At 39.5% G+C, this 14,181-nt stretch overlaps 1 protein-coding gene across 2 annotated transcripts; it reads left to right on the plus strand.

Moving 5' to 3' along the window:
- The first annotated feature begins 3,899 nt into the window (after nt 1–3,899).
- Nucleotides 3,900–13,331, plus strand: commd7 (COMM domain containing 7). 2 transcript variants are annotated; one of them, XM_039801400.1, is made up of 9 exons: nt 3,900–4,095; nt 6,835–6,888; nt 7,117–7,141; nt 7,437–7,493; nt 8,499–8,536; nt 10,171–10,261; nt 11,479–11,528; nt 11,644–11,692; nt 13,003–13,331. In XM_039801400.1, the coding sequence occupies exons 1-9, from the start codon at nt 4,015–4,017 to the stop codon at nt 13,077–13,079; spliced, it is 522 nt and encodes a 173-aa protein (XP_039657334.1). In that variant the 5' UTR covers nt 3,900–4,014; the 3' UTR covers nt 13,080–13,331. The 2 variants fall into 2 exon arrangements, with proteins under 2 accessions (XP_039657334.1, XP_039657333.1); XM_039801399.1 differs by having other exon boundaries at nt 3,902–4,095; nt 7,117–7,219.
- Nucleotides 13,332–14,181: the final 850 nt, after the last annotated feature.

Consider the following 14,181-nt stretch of genomic DNA (forward strand, 5'->3'; position numbering starts at 1 on the left):
CAGTCGATACCAGCTATTAGTGACACAATACCAACCCAAAGCAAAATTACATATTTGGGCATCACCATCCACGCATCGCTACAGCGAGTTGTCCAGGACAACTATGGAACTATACTAAGTAGTGTTCAAAGGGATCTGACTAATTGGTCTGCACTGCCGGCATCACTATGGTCCAGGATTGCTGTTGTTAAAATGAACATAGTTCCTTGTGTGAATTTCTAAAGTACAATGATCCCCCTACCCCCACCAATACATTTCTGGAAGAAACAACCTAGGCTAAAATACTCTACCTTGCAACGTACCACAAACACGGGAGGCCTGGCCCTCCCCAACCTTAAAGTGTACCATATATCCTTTCAGCTACAGGCCCTCATAGTGTGGATGGACCCCTCATCTACAGTCCCATGGAGAGAAATAGAGCAAAACCTCACTGGAAGTCTAAGACTGCAAGACCTCGCCTTTGCAGGTGTGTGTCCAAAAAAGTGTATGCTAGCCTATTATCAACAACACATTGACCAACTTTAAGCAGGTGGAGGAGCAACTACACTACACCAATAAGTGGCATTTGAACACCCCAATTTGGCACAACATGCACTTAATGTCTGGTAACAAACCATTTTTTTTATAACCAGTGGAGTGACAGAGGTATGTATACTCTAGACCAGTTATTCAAAGATGATGGTATGTTAAGTTTTGAAGACCTGAGAGCTAGTTTTGAGGTCCCTAGGACATCCTTCTTCTTTTATCTTTGCTTAAGGTCAGCCTTAAAATGTTATGGAGTACCATGGGGGAACAGTCTTGAGACCCACCCAATCATTAAATTGCTTGTTGATTTTCCTGTGAGAGGATTGGTGTCCAGGATTTATGCTAAACTGATGCAAGTATCCGTAGGAGAACTCCCAATAGTAAAGAAATGGGAGCGAGAGCTGAGCTCGGAGGGGAACGTAATTAATTGGGAGACAGTTTGGGACAACATTTCCCACTGTTCCAAGAACCCAAATCACCAGCAGATCCACTTCAACATATGCCATAGGACATATTGGACACCTCAGAAGAGATACGTCTCTAAAGCCATTCCTACTCCCTATTGCACGTTCTGTCAACCTGAACAAACTGGAACTTTCCTGCTCATGGTCTGGGAGCGTGAACTGGTGCAGGAGTTCTGGAATAAAACAACATCAATAATATCTGATGTGATAGGATGTCGAATTCCTATTGACCCGATTGTTTTGATACTTAATGACGACTCTAAATTACACCTGCTTGGGAGACAGAAGAAAATTTGGCTAGCCGACTCAACCGCAACCAAGAAAATTATAGCTCAGCGCTGTCTCCCCCCACCCCCTTTCTTTGTATAAAACAGTGGTTGGCGTATTTTCTGGACATAGTTCTGCTTGAGCTCTCTACAGCAAGGATTAACAAAGCCAAGTCATCAACTGTAGACCTATGGAAAGGTGCAGCAGCACAGGTATCAGTCCTAATGACCTCAGCATCACAACAAGTAGAGGAGGGAGACTAGGCAAGGTGGGATTTCTGTTTTCGTTTTTTCTTTCTTTCCTCGTGGGGGGTGGGAGAGGGTGGTTGTTCTTGTTCAATTGTGTTTCTCTGTTCTGTTGTTGTTTAAAATGAAAAAATAACTAAAAAAAGATATTGACTTAGTATCTCTCTCTCTCTCTCTCTATCTCTCTCTCTCAGTTGAATTACATTTGCTTTATTGGCATGAACAAAAAAAACATGTTGCCAAAGCAGTTTACAGAACATTCATATAGCCTAGTCTACATATCACATATTAAATACATAGGCGTCATATAGATTCTATACTGTAGGCCTATTATTGCTATAGGCCTGTTACATTACACAACACAATACTTACAGTGTTGTACAATATAGCCTAATATAGTAACTGTATAATACTAAACAAATGTGTTGTTTTGGGATCAGTGGCTGTGAGTCCCTCAGGCTGGGATGAACATTGGCAAGTTTGCTATGTTTTGGCCAGTTTTCTATTTTTGATAGAAGAGAATTTTTCACAATTTTTGGTTTCTCTCTCTCTCTCTCTCTCTCTCGCTCTCTGTCTCTGTCTCTCTGCTCTCTCTCTCTCTCTCTCTGTCTCTCTCTCTCAATTCAATTCAAATTCAATTCAAATTGCTTTATTGGCATGAATGTCAGAAATAACAATATTGCCAAAGCATCAAGGATAATAATGTGAGAAGAAATACATACATACAATTCATTGAGTAAAATAAAATATATACATTTAAAAATAAAAACAGGAAAGCAACAACAGTATATCAATATACAGTAAAATCACTATGTGTCAAATGTAAGAAAGAAAAGAAAGACAAAAGCAAACAAAAATAATAATAATAAGAAAAAACTAGAAGTAGAGGAGTAAATGAGAGAGTAAACTGTGGGGAGATGAACTCCAGATATTATGTGTTGTTGTGCTAGTTGTCTCTCAGGCTGTGGCATGCACTCACATATCTCGCTGCTTCTAGAGCGCTCACATTAGTTTCTCCAAGTAGATGTTGCATTTTTGTCTGGTCGGAGAGAAAATCTTGGAGTTTACATTTAATTTTCGTAAAAAAGTGAGATGTAAAGAACTGATGTCAGTATATTGCTGTTGCTCAGTCCCCACCTGTCTCTGTGGATAGAGCTGACACAGCCTGTCTTCTCGAGGCAGCCAGGTCTGTGTGTGGCGTCTTTCTGAGTCTGTGGTCACGTATTCAGCTACTGTGTACTCTCGGGTTAGGGCTAGGTAACAATCCATTTTGCTTTGATGTTTAGTAGTGTCTTTCCAATAGGTCATGTATTTCTGTTATTGTCTGCAGATGATATGGTTGGTCCAGATGGTTTGGGGGGGGGTGTGTCTCTCTGTCTCTCTCTCTCTTTTTCTGTCAATTCAATTCAATAAAATTTTGCTTTATTGACATGAACAAAGAAAACATGTTGTTGCCAAAGCATTTTACAGAAAATGCATATATAGTACATATCACATATTAAATACATATAGTAGGTGTCACATAGATTATATAATGCACTGATAGTTATACAACACATTACATTACAAAACAATTACATAACACAATATAATACTTAACAGTTGTGTATAATATAGTTACTGTACAATCCTAAACCAATGTGTAATGTTGGGATCTTATAGTGGTGAGTCCCTCAGGTTGTGACAGGCAGATCCATATTAAGCTGCCAGTGGAGCTGCTGTCCCTTCTCCTAGGAGAACTACTAGCTTCTCTTCTGATGTTAACATTGGGAAATTGGCTATTTTTTGGGCTATTTTTCCAAAGTGTAAATCTCTTAGTGAAGAGAATTTGCTGCGTGTCCTCCCCTCTCTCTCTGTCCCACCTTTCCTGTCTATCCACTGTCACTGTCGAAAAAATAATGACTCAGACTATAAATCCCATAATAAATGATGATGTAATGTTATAGATGAAACTACCTAGCAGAATATGAAGCCATTCAAATGAGCTCCACCTGTACTAGCTGCAACATTAAAGTCATCAAAACATGAATGCATCAATAATTATTATCAATAATATAATCTATATATTATTCTGCATTATGAGTACTTTTACACGTGGTACTTTAAGTATATTCGAATGCTGAAGTATCAGCAGTCAGTATAATTGAAGTCAAATGTAAATGCTTTAATGTAAACTTTACTTGTAAAGTTTTGCTACTTTTAAGTAAGCTAAAATAAACTGAATATATAACAATCATATTATGTATTGTTTCTTTTGGTGCCTCAGCACTGATGAACATACAATTGAAATAAACAATATCTAACAGTTTTAATTGACAGTTTACCGTCTAAAACATGTTTTTAGGATTAAATGAAATCTGCTTTGATTTCTCTAGCCACTTGTGCTGCCACGCATGCGCACTGAAGAACACGGAAGTGGAGTCCACAACAGAGCCTGCTGTCTATGATTGCATCCATGGCCGAGCAGCTCTAACTGTTTCTGTTTCCAGATAATAATTATAATAATTAAAAAGATGCAGCTTCACTTCACTAAAGACGTGTTGCCGGATTCTGTTAGCACCGACTTTCAGAACCTCAACAAACTCAACGAGCAGGTAACTGGCTCCACATGTTGTTATCTGTCGAGCTAACGTTAGCTAGCTGAGCTCTGACGTTACTTCGGAGCTCAGCTGGGCTTTAATTCTCCTTTTGTAATGTTTGGGAGTAGCTGTCAAAGTTTAAAGGGGTTCTGAATGTAGGTGCTTATCAGAGCTGTCAGTGAACATAGCAGCTGACAGCTCACGCGGATCACATGACTGACTCATTATCATAACAGCCAACATTACAGTCAGAGGTAACGTTACACTTCAGGAAAAGTAGCAATACTGCAGTATAGAAATACAAGTAAACGTCCTGCATTAAAAGACTAACATAGTCATTATGCAGACATATATATTAATATATTATATTGTATTATAATTATTGATGCATTAATGTGTTTATCACTTTAACGCTGCAGCTGGTAAAGGCGGGGCTAATTTGAATGACTTCATAAACTGCTGGGGAGTTTAATCTATAATAATAAATCAGCATTAGTAGGTCTAGACCAGTGGTTCTCATATGGGGTACGCGTACCCCTATGGGTACTTTGGAGTACTGCAGGGGGTACATGAGATTTAAAAAAAAATATCAATCATGCATAGTTCCATAAATATTATTCTTATACTACAAATGATGAATGAAATGATTGATAGATCCTAAACACATGAAAAATCATTGAAGTGTTTTTCATTTCCAAAGTTATTGTTTAGTTAATCCAACACTGATGGTGCAGCATTCAATTCAATTTTATTTTCAATTCATAACAGGAGTTATCTCAGGACACTTTACAGATAGAGTAGGTCTAGACCACACTCTATAATTTACAAAGACCCAACAATTCCAGTAATTCCCCCAAGAGCAAGCATTTAGTGTGACAGTGGCGAGGAAAAACTCCCTCTCAGGAAGAAACGTGGGACAGACCCAGGCTCTTGGTAGGCGGTGTCTGACGATGCTTGTTGGGAGGGTGTGATGAACAGTGGCAATAATAGTCACAATAAAGATAATGGATCAGTGACTAGGAATGGTAGTTGTAGTAGTTCATGGCATAGCAGGTGCGTCACAGGACGTAGCAGAGCACTGCAGGGCGTAGCAGGGCATAGTAGGACATAGCAGGACGTAGCAGGGCGTAGTAGGACGTAGTAGGACATAGCAGGACGTAGCAGGGCATTGCAGAGCGTAGCAGGTGTAACAGGGCATAGCAGAGCACGCAGCAGGACCATGACGACAGGCTGCAACCATGATTTAGGGGCCACCCTAATCCAGGGAAACAGCATTGTATATATGTCCATCCGTTATTTAGTTTTTTATTTTAGTTGTGTGTGATCTGTTCTAACTCAAATTGGAACATCTCTCAGAATGAATCCCACCAACTCAGGGTCAGAACCCGTTGACTTCGTTGTGTGCCACACACCTAACCCTCCTGTTGTCCTAGGGTCAAGTCTGACCCATTTTCAAAGCTTTCTATATCAGAAATGTGGGTTTCTTTCAACACAATTGCCCAAAAATAACATGGATGGTTCAACGCAGCGCTCTACGCTAGGGATTTGATTAAATTTTCTTCGTCGATCGATTGAAAAATGCAATGAAAATACAAAAATACAGCGTGTTTTTCCTCGATGAGATCTTAATTACAAGAAAAATAACTTGTGGCAGTTAAACTGGAGTTTATAGATATATGTGCTGCGGTGCGGCGCTCTGAAGCAGCAGAACCTGTAGCTGGGTTAGGGTTAGGTTAGGTGTTCTTAAACAGAATATAACTCCAAACTATCCAAGGCACAGGAAGAAGCCTAATAAAAAATAACCAGTAGGCTAACTCACATACAACTTCTGCACCAGTCTACTGATGTGTGTTGAGAAAGATAAGCATGTTGACGTGATCTGGGGTCAGACGCGACCGCTACCTGGTGACCGTCAGTCCAGCCGCTGAAAACAGCCGCGTTGCTGGGATGCACAGGTACCTATATTGCCACCGAGTGGTAAAATGTTTAATTGCTGCCACACTGTGAAATTAATTTAATTGTTTCAAGACTCGCACTACGCAACGCAACCAGTATTAGTTTAATCGATAACAAATTAACATCATCGACGAAATTCTTAATAATCAATTATCGATCGTCGAGTAATCATGCCCATCCCTACTCTACGCAATTAAAATGTTTAAAGAAGCGTCAAAGAATGTCAAGTAAAATGACATAAAAGTGACAAAAGCGCCAAAAACATTGAAAAGAGCAACTAAAGGCATTGAAAGCCTAGAAAACAGCAGAATAAAGCTTTGAAAAGCATCAAACAAACAAGGCATTAACAATGTTTTAAAAAGTGACAAAACGTAAAAAAAACGTAAAAAACCCCGCCAAAAATGTTGAAAAATGTGTCGAAAAAAGTGAGGATTTTCAGTTTGGACCTGCGAGGACAACACAAGGGTTAAGTGAAATGTGGCTACCTACAGCGTCACACACTGGTCACAGTTGAAACGACAACAAATACTGTTTTTTTACCATTTCAAACTTGCCTGTACTTGAAAAAAAATGAATGAGATCATTTTACAGTAAAGTACTTGTAATTGTTAGATGACATGCAGATCTTTTTGAAGTCTTATGCATAGATACAAAAGCATTACCACACTGTAATTTACAAAATGTCCTGTGTTAGTTAAAACTGTATTTCTTGATATGAAGCTGATCAAATCAAATTATTTTTCTCCAACAACACAAACAGCTTCAGACATTAACAGAGTTATGTTTCATTTTGTGCAGCAATTTCTGCGTCTGATTGAAATTCTGTTCCAGTTCCTCCTGGAGCCTAAAGAGGTGGGGACACACACACACACAAACACACAAACACACAAACACACACACACACACACACACACACACACACACACACACACACACACACACACACACACACACACACACAATAGGACAGGCAATGTTTTGCCTCGGTTCAGTTATCACGGCTAATAACCCATTAACTGTGTGTGTGTGTGTGTGTGTGTGTGTGTGTGTGTGTGTGTGTGTGTGTGTGTGTGTGTGTAGACAGAGAGGTTCATGCAGCAGCTTGGTGAGTTTGCAGGGGAACATGGGATGAGTGCCGGTCCTCTGAGGAGTCTGATGAAGAGTGTCCTGCTGGTGCCACAGGGTGGGAAACACACACACACACACACAGTGTATGAAGGTGTTTTTCCTTTTCTTTTAGTAGTCCAAACTAAAAGAAGAGATTAATAATGCAGCCCTGCAACTTGTAGTATCATATGAATCCACCAGTTTAGAATTGTCCCACAGCCCGTAACTTCATACTCTTGAAACTCCAGCTATAAGGTGACAGGTTTATGTGATTCAGTCTGTTTCCTCCTCAGGCGCCTTGAAGAAAAACCTGACAGCCGAGCAGATCAAAGAAGACCTGGTGATATTAGGTACACATCTGAATCCTTTATCCAATGAGTCCATCTTTAACAGGGTACATTTTAAAACGGGTTAAACGTACAATATCTAGCCTCATTTTTTTTTTTTTATGATTCGTGTCCCCGGGCCTGTTGTCTGCTCTCATTCCGACTGAAGTCCCTTAGCGGTGGGGAGTGAGGCAGAAAAACCAGGGTGTGCTAGCTGGCTAAATTAGCATTACATTAGTCTTCTATCTATAGAGCTAACGTTAACGCTAGCTGGCGAACGTAATCGTGGGCTAGCCCAGAGCTGTTTAACGTTAACGTCATCTTGATCAAAACAATTCTACTTAAACTAACTTGATGAGCGTGTTGTGACCTTATAACGTTCCCCACCGAGCATTAGCATGAGCTACTTGTGAACGTAGCACATAACGTTAAGATGGATCAGTCTACTGAAATGTATCAATAAATAAGGTCTCTGCTGTATTACTGTGTTGTAAGTCATGTTTGTAAATGAGAAGTTGTTCTCAAACAGTTTACCTGGATAAATAAAGGTTAAATAAAAAAATAAAATAAAAGTAAGTGGTATGTAATCAATGACCAAATGATGCTGTGTGGCAGAAAGCAAGTTGTATTACAGTTACAAGTATTATTCTTTCTGTGACATTGTATGATTTACAATTACTCTTGAACGTATCACCTGGGTGCCGTGTTTTGACGGGAGTTAGAGGAACCAGAGGGGTCAAAGGTTACATGACGCCACTGACAGGCCACTAAATGAAACGTCCCATGTCATTAAAATAAAATAACAGAATTCTCGGGGTTTGAACATTGTTGGAAACATTTGGGATAGTATAAGTACACAACTCAACTAAATATATAACATAGGTATAGTTATTTTTTTGACATTTTAATGCAGAAATGTTACATATTGTATCTTTCAGTGTAGCTGCTGGATAGTGTGCATCGTTTGTACTCCTTAGTGTGATCATATTAACACCAGACCTGCTCTATCTGTTGGTTTCTCTGCCTCAGGACTAAACCAAGACAAGGCGGCTCACTTCTCACAGCAGGTAACGCTCACTACTATTTCATCAGTATGAGGGTTAAGCCAGAGGTGGATGAAGTAGTAAAAGTACTAATACCACACTGTGAAAATACAAAACGTACTTAAAGTGTGTATAATGCAGAGAAATGTCAGTGTTTTCCTTATTCTGTCTGATGTTTCTGGATTCATATTCCTGCTGCATTAATGTGTATGTTGCATTTGACTGCTGTAGATGTTTAAGGTTGTGCGCATTTAAACTCCTTTATATACTGTTGGGTAGTTTAATCTACAGCAGTGCATCATATTCTATAAGATCATCATATGTCTATAGCCTTGCTGTCCTCTCAGAACCATGTATCTCTATAAAGTCATAAAAACAGCCCTGTTTTCAGCTTTGTGATGATGTAATTTACAGCTGATCCAAGAGGCTTTTTAAAGACTCCAAAGAAACTGAGGCACTCAGGAGGGTAAAGTTTTAAAAGCCTTTAATATTGGCTAAATTATTAAAACATGGCAACGCATTTTCGACCATTGAGGCCTCCAGCAGGGCAAGTATCAAATGTTTGCCTCTTAAAGCTTATTGGCCAGGAGTCACATAGTCAGTAGGTTAAAGGTCACGAGATTATTGTGTACAAGTAGAGTCACATAACAGACCATAAGGACAAAAATAGCTATAAAGAAGCAAAAAATACATCTCTCATGCTCTCAGGCAGAGCAGCCATTACCATCATTTAGAAGTACAACTACATAATGGTCGCCTTAGAAAAATATATATATACATATATACAAAACATCTTTATGTCTTTCAGTTTTCAGGTATAAAGGACACACTGGCTAAAACAGCACGTTTCAAGAAAATAAACCAGGATATTGCATATCTTTTAATGTATAAATCCAGGATGCTTCTCTTTGGAAGAGCCTTTTTAATCTGTCTCCACCCATTATTGAATTTCCTATATGGTCTATGGCTTAAATGTTACCCCCCTGAGTCCCTCAGTGTCCTTAACCCATTGTACACTTGGATCCCCGAGCTGAGGACCACCGGAGGGCCAAATTCTTTACACACCGGAGCAGCACTCCATGCAGACTGCATTGGGACTGAGGCTTTTTAAAGACTTTATTTAGCATGAGGAGTAAACATAAGAAACACACTTCAGTTCATCACAAACATCCAAAGTCAACATATCTGGAGATACGTGGTTTTCACTGGACAGGGAGGGGTGAAAAACTGTCGTCTGAAAAGTAACTACGACTGTCAGACAAAAGTAGTGGAGTAAAAAGCACAATATGTACCTCTCAGATGGAGTGGAGTACAAGTAGAAGGTTGCAAAAAATGGAAATACTTAAGTAAAGTACAAGTACCTTGCATTTGTACTTGAGTAAATGTACTTAGTTACTACACCACAGGTTAAGAGGCATTCCAGCAACCTACTTATAAATAAAACTCAGTTATTAACATTCATGCTTGCAAAATGGACAATCTAGTAGATCATTTGGAGGAGATCTCCACTTCATTGTGTATAATGTGATGATGATCCAGTACATGAATTGGTTAGAATCCCATGGATCTTCTTGCCTTTGAAAGCCACATACAGTCCAGTTTGAACCTCCCTAGATATCATTGATTGAGCACAGGAGTCTTTCCTCTGTATGTTGCAGTGGGGGGAGCACTATGCAGCGCTGTCCACACTCGCTGTGGGACAGACTTTGATGGTCAACCAGCTGGTTGACATGGAGTGGAAGTTTGGAGGTAAGACAAAGTGAAAACCACACATCACATTTAGCTCTCGACAAAATGATAGGTTCACTTCAAATTTATTTCTGAGCACATGGAAAGCGCTGCAGTCGTCTCTCCTCTCAAACTTCCAGCACATATTCATGAACACAGAGAGGATCTACTCCAACATACAATTAGCATAGCTTATGTGCTCTAATTCTTTGTTCTGGCTCATTTAAACCCATCAGCTGATGGGTCTCTATCAGGCCTTGTTGTTTAGTCATACGACCAGACGACTTGTTAAGACTCCCAGGTAATAGAAATGCTAATACACTGAGCAGGAGAGTCGTTGTCATTATGTTGAGCTGATCTTCATATTAAAAGACACTGCTCCAGTTTGTGGAGGGGAGTGACCGTACGTGCTGCACTCCTCTGTAGTTTACTTGACTGGGCTGTTATTGACATGCAAAACCAACAGCCAGGCCAACAGACTGTGTCTCTGCATGTCGCCAAGAAGTCGGCTCTTTACAGTCTATGGAGACTCAAATAACCTGAGAGCCAACATGGCCACTGCTTGTCTCACATGTATGGCAAACAGACCATCTCATACAATACTGCATGTACTGTATATAAAGTGCATAAAAGACAGCCCAGGCCCCAGGTGCTTTGAATTCTTACACAATTTGTTGTGGCCTCCCTACAAAATACAAAACCTCTTTGAAATCCATAAGCTGACTCTATTTTTGGTGACAGTTGTTGCATTTAAAGGGATAGTTGAGAGATATTTTGAAGTGTGGTTGTGTGAGCTACTTCTCCATAGTCAGTGTGTTAGCTCCAGTAGATGGGGGTCAGCACTCCCCCAGTTTGGAGAAGCAGGCAGGAGTACTGACACAGAAGCTAAGCAATGTCCTGCTGTGGACGGAGGGCAGCAGCTAAACTCATTTTAGACACCTAAAACATCTATATCAGTTTAAGTGTGTCCTATATGTAGAATATTTTCACCCCTTTACCTTGGTGTCAGACAGCTCTTTAGGACGGGGACCTGAAGCTGTTATCTCTGCTCTCTTCAAAGCCACCAGACTCCTTTGACAGAAACAGTCATTTTACCTCACAGAACACAGGAGTTGCTGGTCTACCGCTGCCTCCATCAGTGATTTAGTGACTTGTGTAATAATGTGATATGTTTGTGAGTTCATTGATCACTTTGTATAAATCTCAGTTCATAATGGTGTGTTCTGACCCCCCCACAGTGACTGTCGGCACCAGTGAAGTACAGAAAGTGGGCAACATCTTTCTGCAGGTATGAAAGCTCTGTGTGTGTGACACACACACACACACACACACACACACAACACACACACACACACACACACACACACACAATTGTGTTAAACACAGTTTTTGTCATCTTGCAGTTGAAGCTGGTGGTCAGAAAGGGGAATTCCACTGAAAACATCTACATGGGTGAGCGACTCTGCTGTTACTGACACAAACAGCACTGAAAACATTTGTTCACATAATTTATTGTATTTTGGCAAGAACCTCCTGCCTAACTGGATCTAAATATGTCAGAAGAAGCATGAATGAACATTTGAATGAAGACACACAGCAAATGTACAGGCTGCAAGTGCTTCTTTAGTTCCAAAGTTTCCTTCTAAAGTGAGGAGTTATATACAGTACGGTGGGCAGGAGATATCAAGGGGACCTGTAGGTGTTCAAATGTTTGAAAATGTTCTTTTTGTAATGATACTCAAACTTAATATGTGCTGCTGTGTTGCTTAACACAAACAGAGAGAGGCAGGTTGTGCTGCTGAGATGGACACAGGCTAGTCCGGTTGCTCCTTTTTTAAAGCTTTTCAAACAATTTTTTTTTTTTTTTTTTTTTTTTTTTAATGCTTGAGCAAAATGAAATGACATACTAATAGACTAGGTGGGTAGAAAAAGAAGGATGGCTGGGAGCTTACGAGGAGATCAACATGTGGAGTTGTTTGTGTGCCTTTACCTGCACCAATCCCAGTAGTGAAGCATGTTAAATGTTTATTATACAAAGACGGAAACCCCTGTTCGCTCAAATTGGCTAATTAGACTCTTTGATCAATGTGTGTGATCTGATTGACACCCATTTAGAGTACAGAGAACGAAAAATCCCAAACGGGTGTGCAGAGTCTCTTTTCATGATCCCCTGCTGAAAAAGAAAACTTATTAAATCCTTTTTTTATGAGTGAACTTTTGCCCTTACACACTCCAGGAGTGTTCCCACTAACATACATTTGGCACACTGTCTATGTAGTGTCTGCTATATTTTGATGGTAAGCAGCTGGAATTTCATACATGCTAATGCTACTAATATCCAGATTGAGGGGACTTCTGAGTTGTTAACTTGTGCAGGCAAACAGCAAAAATATCATATGAGCTTCTTTTTGTCTTTATTGCTAAGGTTTCTTGCATGACTCATTGATAGCCTGGGACCCCCAGATCATTTCACATCCAAGACATAAAATAATGATACAAAAAAGTCTTTTTAAAAGTATTTTTTTTCGGGTTTCCCAGCAACATAGACCTTTCAAATCCTTCCCTTCCAGAGACTTTAAAAAGCTAATGAAACAAGCTGTCATGAAACAGGATATATGATCGATATTGAAACCTTGTTTATACTAAAGTGTAAAAGGGAGTAGTAAAACTGTAATTTTGATTTCTTTTTTGCAGCGTAATAGAGTAGTGCTCATTCTGTTATCTGCTAACTGTGTCCTGTTTTCTTCCCTCATCTTTTCCAGAGTTGACGCTCCCCCAGTTTTACAACTTCCTACATGAGATGGAGAGAGCCAAGTCCAGCATGGAGTGTTTCAGCTGAGCATGTGTGTGTGTGTGTGTGTGTGTGTGTGTGTGTGTGTGAAAGAGAGAGAGAATGTAAGACTGTGTGTGTGCTCATGTCAGGTTGTAGCTGCAGGGGTGTGTGCGTGGTATGTATTATGCCACGTTGCGTGTCTGTGTGTGGCCCTGGGTGACTGAAGCTAAACCCTAAAACACATTTTATGTACTGCCAGACATTTCTACTCAAATAAACATGAATACAAAATAAAAGCTTTCAACTTTCTCAAAGGGACAAGACTCCTGTCATTGGATCTCTTGTCTGGCGTTATAAGGGGGAGTCGTAGTTATTTTTTAAACCAAGGGGTGAATGTAGTCTTAAGTTTCATCGATACTTTCTACTAACTTGTCATTCATATGAAACTTGAGGAAGGCTTTGGGGGGAAATGTTGGTTTCTCAATCCAAAAAAACCAACCTGTAGAATGAAGAAATTTTATCCAACCTCACCCAGACCTGTTTGATCAAGTTCTAGTGATTGAATACATATAACATAGATACATAAAGATAGGAAAGGGTGCATTGACCTTTTCCACCCAAGAGCATATATTACATTACATGACATGTCATTTAGGTGACGCTTTTATCCAAAGCGATTTCCATATATATATATATATATATATATATATATATATATATATATATATATATATATATATATATATATATATATATATATATATATATACATTACAGTGCCTTGCGAAAGTATTCGCCCCTTGAACTTTTTGACCTTTTGCCACATTTCAGGCTTCAAACATAAAGATATAAAACTGTAATTTTTTGTGACGAATCAACAACAAGTGGGACACAATAATGAAGTGGAACGAAATTTATTGGATATTTCAAACTTTTTTAAGAAATAAAAAACTGAAAAATTGGGCGTGCAAAATTATTCAGCCCCTTTACTTTCAGTGCAGCAAACTCTCTCCAGAAGTTCAGTGAGGATCTCTGAATGATCCAATGTTGACCTAAATGACTAATGATGATAAATAGAATCCAGCTGTGTGTAATCAAGTCTCCGTATAAATGCACCTGCTCTGTGATAGTCTCAGAGGTCCGTTTAAAGCGCAGAGAGCATCATGAA

This window comes from Perca fluviatilis, chromosome 5, assembly GCF_010015445.1.
Source record: "Perca fluviatilis chromosome 5, GENO_Pfluv_1.0, whole genome shotgun sequence".
Taxonomy (NCBI): Eukaryota; Metazoa; Chordata; class Actinopteri; order Perciformes; family Percidae; genus Perca; species Perca fluviatilis.